The 18,752-nt window shown below is 43.3% G+C and overlaps 1 protein-coding gene across 1 annotated transcript in view; it reads left to right on the top strand.

Moving 5' to 3' along the window:
- The window catches only part of LAP3 (leucine aminopeptidase 3), a 31,551-nt gene extending 13,123 nt beyond the window's left edge, over window positions 1-18,428 (top strand). Inside the window, exons 8-13 of the mRNA XM_008017806.3 lie at window positions 5,687-5,811; window positions 7,322-7,410; window positions 8,734-8,836; window positions 15,016-15,095; window positions 17,273-17,382; window positions 17,860-18,428. Of these exons, the coding sequence (XP_008015997.3) occupies window positions 5,687-5,811; window positions 7,322-7,410; window positions 8,734-8,836; window positions 15,016-15,095; window positions 17,273-17,382; window positions 17,860-18,049 (697 nt within the window). The 3' untranslated portion in view covers window positions 18,050-18,428. The remainder of the gene's footprint in view (window positions 1-5,686; window positions 5,812-7,321; window positions 7,411-8,733; window positions 8,837-15,015; window positions 15,096-17,272; window positions 17,383-17,859) is intronic.
- Window positions 18,429-18,752: the final 324 nt, after the last annotated feature.

Raw genomic sequence — 18,752 nt, 5'->3', positions numbered from 1 at the left:
TAGCTCCCATGAATCTGGTTCAACCATAAGTTATTTCTTAGAGTTGGAAACTATATCTGGTTATGTCAACCAAGGAGAGGCTGAACTGAGAAAGACAGTGGAGTTTGGTATTTCCCATGGGAAGCATTTGCCACCAAACACAAGTTTCAGGGATGCCAGCGAGTATGAGGCGTAAAAAGGGCTACTTAGCAAAAAATCTAGGTTAGAGAAACACATGAGGGGTTTCATTTTCGTTTTATTTGGTTAACTACAGACTTCTCAGGGTAGAGAATATAGCATTTTCTGTATTTTCTTTTGAGGGAACCCTGATTTCTGGGAATCACGTTACCTGGAAACTACTTTGGAAAATGCTGCTAGAGAACTATAAGATGTTGATGTCCCCTCGTACATTTTTGTGCCCTTTCTGGAACTCTTCTAGATGTAGGAAGCCCCTGTCATTGGCATAGCTTGCTACCAGTGTGGTCTCCTTGTGTTAGCAGGTCAAAGTCCTCTTGTGTCTCCCACCCCCTAGTTCACATTTTCTCCTTTAAAGCATTGATCTCCAAATGGTTTTCCTGGTATAGCCCGTTGGTAAAAGATCTTGAGCACGTCTCTTTCAAAATATGCATGCTTTTTTGTAAGTTATATGCATTATACTATTGTACTAAAATGTATATCATAAAAACAATACAGCAAATACAATCTGGAAAGTTAAACTTTTTTTTGTTTTTTTTTTTAGTAGAGACGAGGTCTCACTACATTGCCCTGGCTGGTTTTGAACTTCTGAGCTCGAGCAATCTGCCTACCTTGGCCTCCCAAAGTGGTGGGATTACAGGTGTGAGCCACCACACCCAGCCTAAACTTTTTTTTTTTTTTGAGACGGAGTCTCGCTCTGTTGTCCAGGCTAGAGTGCATTGGCATGGTCTCAGCTCACTGCAACCTCTGCCTCCCTGGTTCAAGCGATTCTCCTGCCTGAGCCACCTGAGTAGCTGGGATTACAGGGCCTGCTACCATGCCCGGCTAATTTTTTTGTATTTTTAGTCCTGAGTAACTGGGATTACAGGTGTCTGCCACCACGCCTGGCTAATTTTTTTGTATTTTTAGTAGAGACGGGGTTTTACCATGTTGTCCAGGCTGGTCTCCAACTGCTGACCTCGTGATCCACCCACCCACCTTGGCCTCCCAAAGTGCTGGGATTACAGGTGTGAGCCACCACGCCTGGCCCTAAACTGTTTTTAAATGTCTTGCCAATTGTGACACAAATATTTTTATGCTAAGGGTGAAGTTTATTGTTAATTTAAATCCACATTTGCATTTTTTGCTGAGAGTAAAAACAGAGGCCTAAACCCAAAGGCCTAAAATCCAAAACCTTCTTTGGGTTTAGAGAAGGCTTCCTTGCAGCAGTGTCAGTTTTAGTTGAAGACGTGAAGGATCAGGAGGAATTAGCCCAGCAGAGACTAGGGACAGGCATTCTAGTACAGGGAAACATGGTGAAGGCTGCAAGGTGGGAAGGAGCAGGGTAAATTCCTGGTATGGCAAGAGTACCGGTGTGCCTGCACACAAGAGCGTGATGGACAGAAGGGGCAAGATACGGCCAGAGAGGTACACAGAAGCTTGGTCGCTGCAGGCCTGTTTAGATTTTGGCCTCTGCTCTAAGAACAGTTCGAAGTAACTGAAGGGTTTCCAGCAAACGGAATGATATGAGATTTATACGTACAGTGAAATTCACCCTCTCCGTGAGCAGCTCAGTGAGTTTGAACAAATGCGTGCACCCGGGTGGGTGCAGTGGTGTACACCTGTGATCTCAGCTACTTGGGAAGCTGAGGCAGGAGGATTACATGAGCCCAGGAGTTTAAGAGCAGCCTGTGCAACATAGTAAAACACCATCTTTAAATAAATAAATAGATTGATTGATTTTAAAAACCAAAAAACAAATGATTGCTCCTCTGCACTATTCACCACTGTCAGGAAAATACAACATTTTTATCATCCCCCAGAAATTTCCTTCTGCCTTTTTGTAGTCATCCTCCCACTGCCTCTGCTCCAGACAGCCGATCATGTTTCTATTACTGCAGACTAGTTTTGCCTGTTCTGGAAATTCATATAAATGCAGTCTTTCATGTCTGCATGCTTCTTTCTTGCAGCATAGTATCTGGGGTTTATCTATGTTGTTGGTCATGTCAGTCATTCTTTTTATTGCTGAGTAGTGTTCCATTGTATGGAAATGCCAAATGTTGTTTACCCATTCATCTGTTGGTGGAAATTTGTGTTGTTTCCAGTTTTAGGCTATCAGGAAGAAAGTTAAGAGCGTCTGTAAGCCTTTGCGTGGACGTGTTTTCCTTACTCTTGCGTAAATACCTAGGAAAACAGCCACTCTGTTGTATAATTGCGTGTTTACCTTTCAAGAAACTACCAGACTTTTCCAAAGTGTTTACATTTTCACTTCTACCATCAATGTACGAAGATTCTAATTGTTCTACACCTTCCTCAGTATTTGATATTGTCAGTCTTTATAATTCTAGCTGAACCAATGACTGAGTATACAGTCATCTCTCTTTGTGGTTTAATTTGCATTTCTCTAGTGACTAATGAAGTTGGTCATTTTTTATTTTTTTGTTTTTTATTTTTATTTTTTGAGACGGAGTCTCGCTCTGTCACCCAGGCTGGAGTACACCTCCACCTCCTGGGTTCAAGCGATTCTCCTGCCTCAACCTCCCGAGTAGCCGGGACTATAGACATGCACCACGATGCCTGGCTAATTTTTGTATGTTTAGTAGAGATGGGTTTTTACCATGTTGGCCAGGCAGGTCTCAAACTCGTGACCTCAAGTGATCCGCCCGCTCCAGCCTCCCAAAGTGCTGGGATACAGGCGTGAGCCACCACACCCAGCCAAAACTGGACATTTTTTAATGTGCTTATTGGACATTGGTGTATCTTCTGTAGTAAGGTATTCAAATCTTTTGTCCCTTTTTGTAGGAGTGTTTGCTTTACAGAGTTGTAAGGTTTTTAAAATATATTTCGTTTTAAGTGAGTTTTAGCTTTTGAGGCTATGATTCACTTTGAATCTTTGTATATGGTGTGAAAAGACATGGTTTGTTTTTTGTCTTTTTTTCCCCTATGTGGATGTTCATTTATTTCAACACTGTTTGTTGAAAAGACTATCCTTTCCCTACTGGACTATCTTGGCACCTTGGGTGGAAATCAGTTGTCCATATAATTGTAGGTCTGCCTCTGGACTCTGTATCCTTTCACCAGTGCCTGGAGACCAAGTATCTTGATCACTGCAGCTTTGAGTAGGCTTGAAATCTAGTCACATGAGTCCTCCAGCTTTGCTCTTCTTTTTCAGAATGACTTTGACTACATCCTTTGCATTTTCATATACATTTTAGAATCTGCTTGGGTTTTTTGTCCGTTTTTTTTGTTTTTTTTGAGACAGGGTCTCATTCTGTCACACAGGCTGGAGTGCAGTGGTGCAATGTCGGCCTGCTGCAGCCTCAGCCTCCCTGGGCTCAGGTGATCCTCTCACCTCAACCTCCCGAGTACCTGGGACTGCAGATGCGCACCACTATGCCCAGCTAATTTTTGTATTTTTTATAGAGATGGAGTTTTGCCATGTTACCGAAGCTGGTCTCGAACTCCTGGGCTCAAGTGATCTGCCTGCCTCAGCCTCCCTAAGTGCTGGGATTACAGGCGTGAGCCACCACACTTGATGTATCTGCTTGTTTTTTTACACAACAAAACCTACTGAGAGTTTGATTGAGATAGATTTTGTGTGTGTGTAAAAATGTGCTGTCTTTGTGGTTAATGAAATGACAGTGGTGAGACTGATACAGAAAGACCCTTTAAGGAGACCTGACAAACGTCTAAATGACAGAGGGTGGTAGCATCAGCGAGGGCGACTGAATAGAAAATAAGCGGGTGGATTTGAGAGAGATTGAAAAAGTGAGCAAAGCTGATTGCTGATCTTTAACTGGTGGCCACAGTTTAACTTAGAACCACAGTCATAGGAATTAGAGAGCTGAACTTCCAGAAGAGGCCCAGATAAATGTGGCAGGTGGACAGAAGAAAAACTTCAAATGCAAAAGCGTGTCCCCTTTGTCCATGGGGCTTTCCCATGTGTTTTTCTTGTTTGAGCCAGGGGATCATCTTTAATTCTTGGTGAACATGCCCACCATCTAAGTAACAAGTGCTTCTGAGGTAAGTGAGAATTAGGACTTACTTTTGAAGGAAAGCAGCCTTCAGAGCAGCAGGCACACCTCTCTCCAGTGAGCCACCAGGGCACGTGAGCAGCAGATCTCAATTAGAACTCCGAGTTGAAGCCCCTGGCTCTGTGCTTGGCCTGGGAAGCATGTTGCTTCCGGACTCCTACAGAAAAGCCACTAACTAGTTAGAGGCCTCTTGGGGTCAGGTAGTTTGGTTTCTTGCTAATTGCAGCCTTATTCAGTTCTCATGCTGAAGTACTGTCTCTGAGCCGTTGGGCCTGTGCCTCATTCAGGTTGTATTTTGCCATCAGCAGGATAGAGCACACCTTGTGCGGTGTTGGAAGGAAATGTTAGCCCTCTGTCTTTCTGTGGGTTTGAGAGAAATGCTCCCTGTCGTCTATGAGCTCATCAGCTTTTCTTCACAGCTCATGACCTTCACGTTCCATCAGTTGATCAATTCATAAAATTTGCTGAAAAGACTATGTGGGTGTCAGGAGTTAATGAGATAATAAAGAGATGGAATTTGCACAGTGTTGATTTTATGATATAGTAATGTTTCCAGTGGCACTGTTTAAATTTCATTCAAGTAGAAATAAAATGAGCTAAAGGCCGGGCAAGGTGGCTCATGCCTGTAATCCTAGCACTTTGGGAGGCCGAGGTGGGCGGATCGTGAGGTCAGGAGATTGAGACTGTCCTGGCTAACACAGTGAAACCCCATCTCTATTAAAATACAAAAAATTAGCCGGGCGTGGTGGTGGGTGCCTGTAGTCCCAGCTACTCAGGAGGCTGAGGGAGGAGAATGGCATGAACCTGGGAGGTAGAGCTTGCAGTGAGCCAAGATCGTGCCACTGCACTCCAGCCTGGGCAACAGAGCGAGACTCTGTCTCCAAAAAAAAAAAAAGAGCTAAGACACTCATCTATATTTCTGGAATTATTTTGTGTCTTTTATAAAGACTGTACCATCATCATTGAAAATGTTGAAATCAGATTCTAAATTTATCATGATTGAAAATGTTGAAATCAGATTCTAAATTTAGAAAATTGACTTTTCTTTGGCATATATGGTGCTTTTATGTGGCGGTTAACTCTCAGTTTATATATATATATATATATATATATATTTTTTTTTTTTTTTTTTTTTTTTTTTTCCTTGAGACAGAGTCTCGCTCTGTCACCCAGGCTAGAGTGCAGTGGTGTGATCTCGGCTCACTGCAACCTCCGCCTCCCAGGTTCAAGCGATTCTCCTTCCTCAGCCTCCTGAGTAGCTGGGACTACAGGCTCGTGCCACCACACCTGGCTAATTTTTTGTAATTTTAACAGAGACGGGGTTTCACCGTGTTAGCCAGGCTGGTCTCGATTTCCTGACTTGGTGATCTGCCCACCTCGGCCTCCCAAAGTGCTAGGATTACAGGCGTAAGCCACCGTGCCTGGCTGTACTTCTTAAATAAAGTAATTTTGGCCATCTTCTTTGCTATTAATATTGCACACTGTCTGTTTCCCCATAGTGGTGGTATCTCCATCAAGGCTTCTGCAAATATGGACCTCATGAGGGCTGACATGGGAGGAGCTGCAACTATATGCTCAGCCATCGTGTCTGCTGCAAAGCTCAATTTGCCCATTAATATTATAGGTAAGTGGGGCAAGGGATTACATCTCAGAGAGCTTCTGGATTCCAGCCAGGTGGGAGAACAGAGACAACAAATAGGATTTCCCCTAATCTGAAAATATAAGAAATGATTTTTAAATAGTCATCAAGCAGAAGCTATTTAGCTGAGATAAGTGTTTTACTGTCTGAGCTGACTGAGCTGAATGTATCTTGCAGCCCGTGGGCTGTAACTGGAATTGATTTGTTTTACTTCTGCAAAAGGTGGTTAGCAGTCAGGGGCACATAATGTCAACTTTGTAGTTGACATTATGAAATGTGCTTGGTAGCTGGGGTGGCAGGACATTGCTAGCTCATTGCCTCATAGGATTGTGGCCGGTGAAATGGCACAACACACAGAAAGTGCCTAGGACAGAAAAAGTGCTCATTATGTGGCAGTTCTTAGTAGTGGAAGATACAAACTCCCAGGCACAGTGTGAGAGTTTGTATAATAAGCATTGCTCGTACTCATTTCAGAGCAGACAGGGAAGGAGGAGAGAGTCTTAGGTTAAATAATAATGTCCAAGAGTCATGTCCATTGCACAAGGAAGGTAGAACTGGAGTACAGGTCTGTCAGACGTGCCCCCCTCCGTCACTGTCATAGCCCTTTTATTTCCTGAACTATTTAAAAGTCACTTGCAGACATCATGACATGTCTTCTAAGAAAAAGGACGTTCTATGTAATGACAAAACCATTATCTTTTCCAAGGATTAATACAGTAACCTAATTCAAGTTTCCAGTTGTGTAAAAAACGTCCATTTTATTTATTTATACTTAGGGTTTTTTTTTTGTTTTTTTGGGTTTTTTTGAGACAGAGTTTTGCTCTTGTTGTCCAGGCTGGAGTGCAATGGTGCAATCTCGGCTAATCGTAGCCTCCGCCCCCTGGGTTCAAGCGATTCTTCTGCCTCAGCCTCTTGAGTAGCTGGGACTACAGGCATATACCACCATGCCCAGCTAATTTTGTATCTTTAGTAGAGACTGGGTTTCTCCATGTTGGTCAGGCTGGTCTCGAACTCCTGACCTCAGGTGATCTGCCGGCCTTGGCCTCTCAAAATGCTGGGATTACAGGCATGAGCCACCATGCCCGGCCTATATTTAGCTTTTGAATCCAGAAACTAATCAAGGACCACACATTGCCGTTGGTGCCATGTCCCTCTAGATTTCTTGAGTCTAGACCGTATTCCTATTTTCTTCCATGGCATTAGCAGTTTTGAAGGGTCTAGGCTTGTTTCGTGATATTCTGCAATTTGTATTTATTTGAACTGCTGCTTCTTGATTAGAATCAAGTTAGACTTCTTTGGGAAGAATGCTACATGGCTGATGTGTACATCTTGTTGCTGACACATCATGTCAGTTGTGTCATTGGTGATGTTTGATCAGTGCGTTAAGGTGGCCTTTGTGTCTTGCTTCTCATGGCTCACAGGTGGCCTCTTGTCCCATGGGTGGCATGTTTGGACCCAGCATGTACTGTGTGCTTTCATATATTCTTTCCAATAGGTCTGGCCCCTCTTTGTGAAAATATGCCCAGCGGCAAGGCCAACAAGCCAGGGGATGTTGTTAGAGCCAGGAACGGGAAGACCATCCAGGTTTGTAAATGCGAGACACAGCACTCCCCATCTGGCATCCCTCAGGAATCCCATGGTAGCCGCATAACCACGGCTTGGATGGGTACAGAGACCCAGCACCATATTAGGGGAGGGTGCTTTCTTTAGTGCTGAGTAGGCTTTCTTTTCTTTTTCCTTTTCCTTTCCTGAAATGGGGTCTTGCTGTGTCACCCAGGCTGCAGTACAGTGGCGTGATCATGGCTCACTACAGCCTTGACCCCCCCAGGCTCAGGTGATCCTCACACCTTAGCGTTCTGAGTAGCTGGGACCACAGGTGCATGCCACCATACCTGGCTAATTTTTTGTAGAGACAGGGTTTTGCCATGTTGCCCAGGCTGGTCCTGAACTCCTAGACTCAAGCGATCTGCCCACCTTGGCCTCCCAAAGTGCAAGGATTACAGGTGTGAGCCACCTTTCCCGGCCCCTGAGTAGCTTTTCTTGCAAAGGCAGAAGTATCTCTTTTTGAAATTTTGAAGAATGTTTTTCCAGACGGATTGTTCCTCCCACTTCCTGTATGCTGTACACACACGTTTCGGTGAATTTGCCACCAGCCCTGCAGAGTGCGGCAAAGCAGTAAAATTGTGGGCTATCTTGTGGCTCTGCCTGTGCTATGAGTGACTTTTTTCCATTTTAGCTGTTGAGGTGGAAAACGCTGTCCTACATCATGGGCCCTGCACTCAAGGGGATGTGGCAGCAGGTCCTCCATGTGGCACATGCATGCGTGTGTGTACAAGCCACCCATAATGACTGGACCTCTATTTAAAAGAAGGGAATATAGTTAGGAAGTGTTACTGAAGTTGCAAGAGTTTTCATTTTTAGGATTGAGACTGCCATGTAGCTGTAGCTTCTTAAGCTCTTTAACCCCATTTGCAGAAATCTTTACATTTTTCTCCTTCTTGTTACAAAGTTACGGATAAAGTGGGCCAGACATTTTTCTATTTATTTTGGCTTCCAAAGTCATCAACCTTAGTCATCAGCTCTGGTACAGGGATTACTATATTATTATTAGTATTAGTTTATTTTTAATTAGAGATGGGGTTTCACCATCTTGCCCAGGCTGGTGTCAAACTCCTGAGCTCAAGCTATTTGCCCACCTCTGGCTCCCAAGGTGCTGGGGAATTATTAAATAATATTTGCTCTCCCGATTAGATATGTTCCTATTCTCACTGAAGTATATGAATGGTTTTGATAATGACACACGTCACAGTAGCTTTTTCCAGCTTTTCTGTCGAACACTGTTGCAAGTGTCTAGTCTTTATATTCGTTACTGGTGCTGTTAACCTTTCTGTTTTTGACCCTCTGCAGGTTGATAACACTGATGCTGAGGGGAGGCTCGTACTGGCTGATGCGCTCTGTTACGCACACACATTTAACCCGAAGGTCATCCTCAATGCTGCCACCTTAACAGGTCAGACCACGCACTTGCCTTGATTTTGTTTGAAGGAAGTCTTGTTTGTTGCATGGATTTCACACACTATACTTGGGCGTTATTTTGCTAAAATTTGGCTTGGTCCATTGGCATTCAAAGAGCTTTCACCAGAGGAATTGTTCTGCAGTTGTAAAATGTTTTGAATATTAGGTTTGTTGTTTTAAAACATTCCAGGCTGTACCTTTTTTGTTTGTTTGTTTTTTGAGACAGAGTCTTACTCTGTCGTCCAGGCTAGAGTGCAGCGGCGTGATCTCAGCTCACTGCAATCTCTGCCTCCCGAGTTCAAGCGATTTTCCTGCCTCAGCCTCCCAAGTAGCTGGGATTACAGGTGTGCACCAACATACCCAGTGAATTTTTGTATTTTTAGTAGATACAGGGTTTTTGCCATGTTAGCCAGGCTGGTCTCGAACTCCTGACCTCAGGTGATCTACCTGCCTCGGCCTCCCAAAGTGCTGGGGTTACAGGCATGAGCCACTGCACCTGGCCTAATTTTTATATTTTAGCGGAGATGGGGTTTTTGCCACGTTAGCCAGGCTGGTCTTGAACTCCTGACCTTAGGTGATCTGCCCGCCTTGGCCTCCCAAAGTGCTGGGATTACAGACGTGAGCCACGGTGCCCAGCCTGGGCTGTACCTTTAAACAAAGAAATAACAAGTGGGCCAGATGAGCCCATCTGGAGTGACATCTAAAAATGATGTTAAGAGCTGGGAGCAGTAGCTCACTCCTGTAATCCGAACACTTTGGGAGGCCGAGGTGGGCAGATCATGAGGTCGGGAGATCAAGACCATCCTGGCCAACATGGTAAAACCTTGTCTCTACTAAAAATACAAAAATTAGCTGGGTGTGGTGGTGCGTGCCTGTAATCCTGGCTACTCGAGAGACTGAGGCAGGAGAATCACTTGAACCCAGGAGGCAGAGGTTGCAGTGAGCCAAGATTGCACCACTGCACTCCAGCTTGGTGACAGAGCAAGACTCCCTCTCAAAAAAATTAAATTAAATTAAATTTTTTTTTTTTTTTTCTTTTTTTTGAGACGGAGTCTTGCTCTGTTGCCCAGGCTGGAGTGCAGTGGCCAGATCTCGGCTCACTGCAAGCTCCGCCTCCCGGGTTCACGCCATTCTCCTGCCTCAGCCTCCCGAGTAGCTGGGACTACAGGCGCCCGCCACCTCGCCCGGCTAGTTTTTTGTATTTTTAGTAGAGATGGGGTTTCACCGTGTTAGCCAGGATGGTCTCGATCTCCTGACCTGGTGATCCACCCGTCTCCGCCTCCCAAAGTGCTGGGATTACAGGCTTGAGCCACCGCGCCCGGCCAAATTAAATTAAATTTTAAAAAATGATGTTAAGAGATGGTTTCTGTTGATACAGATCTGAAAAGATTAATGATAAATCCCCAAGTCAATAGCTTTCTTTTTTACTTTTTATAACTAATTGTAATGTATCTGATATCCTCTGAGCTTTCAGAGCTTTTTTTTTTCCCACCCCCCCACCGGAACTTTTTATACTTGACGTTATAAGGAAATAAAAACATTTCACAGGGTAGCAGGATCCTCATTTAACAAGTGACGCAGTGTGAAGCCTGCGCTTTAAGGCCAGGCTCAGGTGGAACTCCCAGCTGTGCCACCTGCTGGTCAGTTAGCCAGGCAAGGTCTTTATCCCTTTTGAGCATTGGTAGCTGGGGACAATTCCATTTACCTGGAAGAGCTGTAAAGGCTGGAGGGAATTTTTGGAAAGCCTCTTTAGTACAGGCTGTGACACCACCAGCCCTGGAGGGCCGGGAATAGATTCCTAAAGGGATGACTAATTTCTGAATCTTAAAGTCAGACTCTACCACTTTTAAGATGAAAATTTAGATCATTTTTTATCCTTTAGTTTTATTCTTGCCCTGGTCATGTTGAGCCTTTACTTTGGCAGAAATCATGTTTCCTTTTATATGTAGGTCTAAAATAGTCCATAAGTCTATTGCTAAGAGTTCTTTTTCAAAGCTGGTATTATAGTGTTTCCATGGTTTTTGGTCTACCTATTCAGTTTAGCAAACACTTGAAGCTGAAAAGCAGAGCTTCTAGGGTGGGGGGTTGGGGGAGGCAGCGGCAGTGAAGCAGGTACCCCCTTACTGTAAATGAGGAATCACAGAGGATAGATATATCAGATACATCAAGTTCTACAACTTAAACATAACTTTCATAATTACCACTTGGGAAATACTTTTCCTAGATGCTTAATAGCATTCTACCCCACTTTTTTCTCAGTCTGAGGGGTTGAGAAGATGGGAAAGGTCCTAAGTAACCAAGGGTGACCTGGGTCTGCTTTCAGAACATACCGGGTGATGGTCCCCAAATACTATAGATCCCCTTCTGAGTTCTAGAAGCTAGGGTTCCAAGAGGAGAATAAGAACCAGTTTCTAAGCTCAGGCTCTTGATAGGAGGAAGTACACAGTCTTTCAGAAATAGAAGACCTGATTTTAAAACTTGTTCTCACTTTTAATAACACATGACTTTGGACTAGGCTTTAGTTGTCTCATCCATAAAAGGGGTATAACAACACCTCGTTGACAGGAAGGATGCCTGTGAAGATTAAAGGAGACGATACAGGTTGATGTGCATGGCCCAGTACATCATAGACACTGAACAGATGTTAGTGTCCTTTGAAAGGCAGGCCATACCCCAGATTGTAGGAACAGTGACATATTCGGGGATGGCCATCCAATCACGGTGCTTCTCTTCATTTTCATAATGCATGGGCATAATTTAGTATGGAATGACTGTGGTGCTATCCTCACTTTCCTTGGGGCTTTGATGTTTCTTCCAGACTATGAGCAATTCTGGTAACATCTATCAGTGAGTATCACAACACAGGGCTCCAAATGTGCCTTGTAAAGGAAAATGGGAAGTATACCTCTGCTACTAGTAGTTCTGAAATGGGTGATGGTAATAATTCTGGAATTATAGAAAATAAACTATTTAAATATATAATGAAATCATCTTTAGAGCCGTGTCCCAACTGGACCACCTTAAATATTTATGCCTGCCATTTTCTATTACTTTAAGAGAAGATGGCATGTTCTTTTTTGAGGCGATTGTTCATCTTTTCTGTGACAAATTTTAAAACTGATAGATGACTCTTAGGGGGTTGATTGAAATATTTTGAGGACAAGTGAATAATTATGTAAAAAACCACTAACTTGAAAAGTATTAATGGGTATGTATATATTGTCCCTCAGTATGCATGGGGGATTGGTTCTAGGATCCCCCCTCAGATGCCAAACCCACGATGCTCACATCCCTTATATAAAATGGCGTAGTATTTAAATATAACCTATGTACAACCTCCAGTATACTTAAGTCATCTCTAGATTATTTATACTGCCTAATACAATATAAATGCTATGTAAATATTCATTACACTGTATTGTTTAGGGAATAATGACAAGAAAAAAGAGTCTGTGTGTGTTCAGTACCGATGCAGCCATCTCCCCTGCTTCAAAATATTTCCTGTCTGCATTTGGTTGACTCCATAGATGCAGAACACATGGATAACGGAGGGCTGACTAGTTAGTAGTATCTTCAAGTTTCAGTTTTCCTTGGGAGAGATGCTAATGAGCAGTTTCATGTAAAGACATGGTTAAGAATTTAAGGAGCAGCAACTTGGACATACTTTGCATTACAGGGAGCAAATGCCACCTTGTGAAGACTGTAGATTTCCCCCAGTTTCAGTGCTGTCTCCTCTGACATTCCATATGTGTGTCCTGGTACTGATGGTGGTGGGTTCAGCGCTTGTCCTGGTACTGAAGAATAGTAGGGTTTTTTTCCTTTCAATAAATACTTAACTCCTTTATGCCAGGCAGTGTGCTTTCTGGGCCCTAAGGATATGCATAGGAAGCAGACGTGTTCCTTGACTCAGTGCTTACAGATGGGCCAGGCAAGTAACAAATGAGACTGCCGAGAGCTAATACCACAACTAAAGGAGGCAGCACTAATGGCTGTACCTGATTGTCTCTTCTCAAGAGGATCTGCAAATCTGGATTTTTAAGTTGATTTTTAAAAAATACGCTAATTAGAAAAAAACTAAAGATGAAACAAGTAAATATGATGCAGTGATAATATCAAAGTCTTATAGCAATACTTAGATGTGATTAAAATTGCTGAAAAATTACATTCCTCAATGCCAGTAGTATGTAAGTTATGATACCTCCATCCAGTGGACTATTTTTAAATCATTAAAAAGACTTTCAAACATTTGTTTATAAAAAAGGAATAATTTTTTCTTTTTTTTATTTGAGACGGAGTCTCACTCTGTTGCCCAGGCTGGAATGCAGTGGCGTGATCTCAGCTCACTGCAACCTCTGCCTCCCAGGTTCAAGCCATTCTCCTGCCTCAGACGCCCGAGTAGCTGGGATTACAGGCACCCGCCACCACACCCGGATTTTTGTATAGTTAGTAGAGACAGAGTTTCACCATGTTGGTCAGGCTGGTCTCGAACTCTTGACCTCAAGTGATCCACCCGTCTCGGCCTCCCAAAATGCTGGGATTACAGGCGTGTGCCACTGCGCCTAGCCAGAGAGGAATAGAATAAATTTTTAAACCATAAAAGGAAGAACACGGCGGACGTGATGGCTCACACCTGTAATCCCAGCACTTTCGGAGGCCAAGGCGGGTGGATCGTGAGGATCTTGATCAGGAGATCAAGACCATCCTGGCTAACACGGTGAAACCCCCTTTCTACTAAAAATACCAAAAAAATTAGCCAGGCATGGTGGCACGGGCCTATAGTCCCAGCTATTCAGGAGGCTGAGGCAGGAGAATGGCATGAACCGGGGAGGCGGAGGTTGCAGTGAGCCGAGATCGTACCACTGCACTCCAGCCTGGGTGACAGAGCAAGACTCCGTCTCAAAAAAGGAGGAATACACGCTTGAACACGTACAGGATGGTCTTAAGTGTTTCTTATGAAAGTTTAGAAGTTGGGCTGGGCATGATGGTTCATGCCTATAATCCTAGTGCCTTGGGAGGCTGACGTGGGAGGGTTGCTTGAGCCCAGGAGTTCAAGACCAGCCTGAGCAACATGAGACCCCATCTATACAACAAGAAATAGTTGTTTTTTGTTTGTTTGTTTTGAGATGGAGTTTCGCTCTTGTTGCTCTAGAGGCTGGAGTACAATGGTGCGATCTCGGCTCACTACAACCTCTGCCTCCCGGGTTCAAGCAGTTCAAACGATTCTCCTGCCTCAGCCTCCTGAGTAGCTGGGATTACAGGCATGCGTCCCATGCCCAGCTAATTTTGTATTTTTTGTAGAGACAGGGTTTCTCATGTTGGTCAGGCTGGTCTCAAACTCCCAACCTCAGGTGACCCGCCTGCCTCAGCCTCCCAAAGTGCTGGGATTACAGTGTGAGGCATTGCGCCTGGCCTTTTTTTTTTCTTTTTCTTTTTTTTTGAGACAGAGTCTCACTCTGTTGCCCAGGCTAGAGTGCAATGGTGTGATCTCGACTCACTGCAACTTCCGCCTCCTGGGTTCAGCTGATTCTCCCTGTCTCAGCCTCCCAAGTAGCTGGGATTACAGGTGCCCACTACCACGCCCAGCTAATTTTTGTATTTTTAGTAGAGACGGGGTTTCTCCATGTTGGCCAGGCTGGTCTTGAACACCTGACCTCAGGTGAGCTGCCCATGATGGGATTACAGGTGTGAGCCACCGTGCTCTGCCCAAAAAGAAATTTTTAATTAGCTGGGCATGGCAGCATGTACCTGTAATTCCAGCTACTCAGGAGGCTGAGGCAGAAGGATCACTTGAGCCCAGGAATCTGAGGCTGCATGCAGTGAGCTCTGATCACACCACTACACCGCAGCCTGGGTGACAGTGAGACCTTTCTCAAAAAAAAAGGTTTAGAGGTCTGGAAGGAAATGTCAAAAATAGGTAACAGTTATCCCTACAATGAAATTATTGGTCAAATTCAGTAGGTTCCTTTTGTGCATTTCCTAATAATTTAAGTGAATTCTGACTTGAAAAACATAACAATATGGTAAGTATTTACAGGAAAGATTTTCTAAGTTTATCTATTTTTGAAAATGAGGAAGCCATTAAATAGGTTACGTGCTAAGGTTTCCGTCTACATGGCGTAGGAGCCCATTTTGCCTGGAGAGACTGTACTTGACCTGAGGGCTTGTGTTTTACAGGTGCCATGGATGTAGCTTTGGGGTCCGGTGCCACTGGGGTCTTTACCAATTCGTCCTGGCTCTGGAACAAACTCTTCGAGGTAGGAATGATATTTGTATATCTAAATTGTAGAGATGGTTAATAAATTATTCTAGCCTTAGAAGGATAGACTTCTTCAACCCTTTGTTAAAGAGATTTTTATGCTGCAGGTTTGCCTTTGAATTGAAAATGAACTGCAGCAATAAATTGAGTTCAGTGGCATTGGGTTTTCCATAAATGCTCCTAAAGCGGGGGATGATGCCCCCTGCTCCCCTCCGGTAGCCTCAAGAGTCCTGTGAAAATGTCTCACGAACACTGTGGTCATAGTTTAGAATCCCTGAGGTAGAAACGGCTTTGAAGACAGCTTTGTGGAGCAGCATTTGTGACTGTGTGTCGTGAGTCATGTAAGGGAGTTCACCCTGCAGCGATGAGGGTGTCTTCAGACTGCTGTGCTCTGTGCCTCCCTCCATGACCCTTCACAGCCAGCCTCTTCCCAGCAGTCGCCCCTATTTCCTCACACACACACACACACACACACACCCACACCCTCACTTACTGCCATTGGTTTTCAACTGTCCACACCACTGTTAGCCTAACTCAGCCTGTCTCTGTGACAGGCCAAGTGACTCTGGCCTCCTGATACCTGGTTCATGTGATAATCCTCTTCTGTGATAATCCTCTCTTGGGCTGCCTTCTCCTGTGATTCTCCTGTCCATCTCTTCATCTATTCCCTTTGGCTGCCCTTTGGCTGGTGTTCAGTTCAAGGATATAGGCTGTTTCTACTCTACACAGTCCTCACAGGGAAGCTCCAGCCAACACATGTGCCTGATGGCTCCCATCTCTCTCCTGAGCCCCAGCCTCTGTGTACCCGTGTGGTTGCTAGACAGCTCCAGCTGGCTGCTGACTCATTCAACTAGTAATTAATGGGAGCTTACTCGGTGCTAGTGGAGGACAAACATAAAATGTCCCCAAATATAATCTTGAGGGTGGTTTAAGGTCTAAACTTATTTTCACCCTAAACTGCTTCTCCTTCATATATGTCATCATTCGTGAAGCCCAGTTTTCCCAGCTCTGCAATACTCAGCCCCATCATCTCCTTCCAGGCCAGGCCAGGAACCTGTCCTCTGGCCTCCCACATTACTGTTATCCCTCTCTTTCATGGCACCCACAACATTGTTGTTTTGACTTTTAAAAATCATTTAAGCTTTAAAAAAAATCTCAGTTATATGTGCATAAATCAACAATCAGCAGCCCACAGTCTGTTTTCCAGAAGGCAGCCACTTTCAACCCTTGGCTGATTCATCTAGTATTTACTTATGTCTTAAAATAACAGCTTATATTGCTGCTTCTTGATTTTTCACTTTTAGGTCTTTGACTTTTTACCAGTGAGTTAAATAGTCTGTTTATGTATCTGTTTCTCCTACTAGCCTGTAGGCCCTTGGGTGACTCAGAGAGTAGTATTTCAGCACACCTGATGGTGCTCAGTAGTTCACTAAACGATGAATGAGTGAGTGGGTAAATGATGAATGAATGAATGTGGTCACCTTGTTTCAGGGTTTCAGCAATACAGGTCCAGTCATGTGTTTCTGTCACATTGAAGTGACCTGCCACATAAGAACTCTTTCACCCCAATCAACCCACAAAGCCTTTAATTGTAGTTTGATTATTTTAGCAAAATGCCCTACAGATTTGTGAAATTGCTTCACAGCTTTCCTGCTTTCTTTTTATTATTTATTTATTTATTTATTTTTGAGATGGAGTCTCGCTCTGTCACCAGGTTAGAGTGCCATGATGTGATCTTGGCTCACTGCAACCTCTGCCTCCTGGGTTCAAGCAATTCTCCTGCCTCAGAAGCGATTCTCCTGCTTCAGAAGTAGCTGGGACTGCAGGTGCACGCCACCACGCTCAGCTAATTTTTTGTATTTTTAGTAGAGACCGTGTTTCACCATGTTGGCCAAGATGGTCTCAATCTCTTGACCTCATGATCCACCCGCCTCAGCCTCCCAAAGTGCTGGGATTACAGGTGTGAGCCACCGTGCCTGGCCTCCTGGTTTCTTTTATAGTTCTAAAATAAATCTTGTAATGAGTGGACACAATTCAGAATCCTATTTTATAGTTTCATGTTTTAGAGTAACAGGTTAGAACAACTTTCCTTCATGCATTGAGCATGTTAATGCCATGAATTTCCCAGAACCGCCTCATCCACTCTTCCACCTGTCATACCTGTTTCTTCTCTAGGCCAGCATTGAAACAGGGGACCGTGTCTGGAGGATGCCTCTCTTCGAACATTATACAAGACAGGTCGTAGATTGCCAGCTTGCTGATGTTAACAACATTGGAAAATATAGGTATGTAAGATAAGCTAAATGTACATTTATACAATCATCCTTGATTGCCAAAATAGCTATTTTCAATTTTATCCCCTTATAAAAGGTTTAACTATTTAATATCCTTTTGGTGTAGTGCTTTTTAAAGCTTTTTAATTTTCAAGTATATCTTCAACCAGGTCTCAAATTTTGCATGTTTCTAATCTAACAGTAATTTTAAGTAAATGGTAAGGGAAAGAGATGGAAAATACGGGAATTCATTACCATAGCAAAAAGGAATATGGAATGTATCCTTTACTGCTTAAAGGAATATGTGAAAGTAAATACTCTGAAAGTTAGCATCTTAATAGGTCCTATAAGCTTCTTATAGGTTAGCATCTTAATAGGTCCTATAAGCTTGACTCTTGTTCTCTGGATATAGAATATACTTAACAAGAATGTGGGATCTCAGTGCACAGTTACATGGGGTTGTAAAGTGCTTTTTGTCTTTCTCTTCAGATCTGCGGGAGCATGTACAGCTGCAGCATTCCTGAAAGAATTCGTGACTCATCCTAAGTGGGCACATTTAGACATAGCGGGCGTGATGACCAACAAAGATGAGGTTCCCTATCTCCGGAAAGGCATGACCGGGAGGCCCACAAGGACTCTCATCGAGTTCTTACTTCGTTTCAGTCAAGACAATGCTTAGATCAGATACTCAAAAATGTCTTCACTCTGTCTTAAATTGGACAGTTGAACTTAAAAGGTTTTTGAATAAATGGATGAAAATCTTTTAACGGAGACGAAGGATGGTATTTAAAAATGTAGAACACAATGAAATTTGTATGCCTTGAGTTTTTTTTCATTTTACACAAAGATTTATACAGGTAAAGTTAATATCTTACTTGACAAGGATTTTTAAGATACTCTATAAATGATTAAAATTTTTAGAACTTCCTAATCACTTTTCAGAGTATATGTTTTTAATTGATAAGCAAAATTGTACCTCAGATTTGTGATGCTAGGAACATGAGCAAACTGAAAATTACTATGCACTTGTCAGAAACAATAAATCCAACTTTTGTGCCCTCTGGTGTGGCTTTGATATTTACTTACATATTGCTACAAACCCACTAACATTACTGGAATATCATTTGTCTTTGTAGCCATGTTATATGAACTATGTAATTAAATTGGCATACAGTGGTCTATGTATTTTCTCAATGTTCCTCATCACTTAAAACTACTCAGTGATTGAGCTCATCAGCTTGGGTAATAGTGGCTTGACACATGATTTCCAAAATGAATCGGTCAGAATGATATTAACCAACCATTGTTGACTTACCATCTGCCACACACTGTCCTCAGTATTTTCAGGTATTAAATTATTGAATCTTACCCAATGAGACAGG

Source organism: Chlorocebus sabaeus, chromosome 27, assembly GCF_047675955.1.
Source record: "Chlorocebus sabaeus isolate Y175 chromosome 27, mChlSab1.0.hap1, whole genome shotgun sequence".
Taxonomy (NCBI): Eukaryota; Metazoa; Chordata; class Mammalia; order Primates; family Cercopithecidae; genus Chlorocebus; species Chlorocebus sabaeus.
This window is presented reverse-complemented; position numbering and strand designations above follow the sequence as displayed.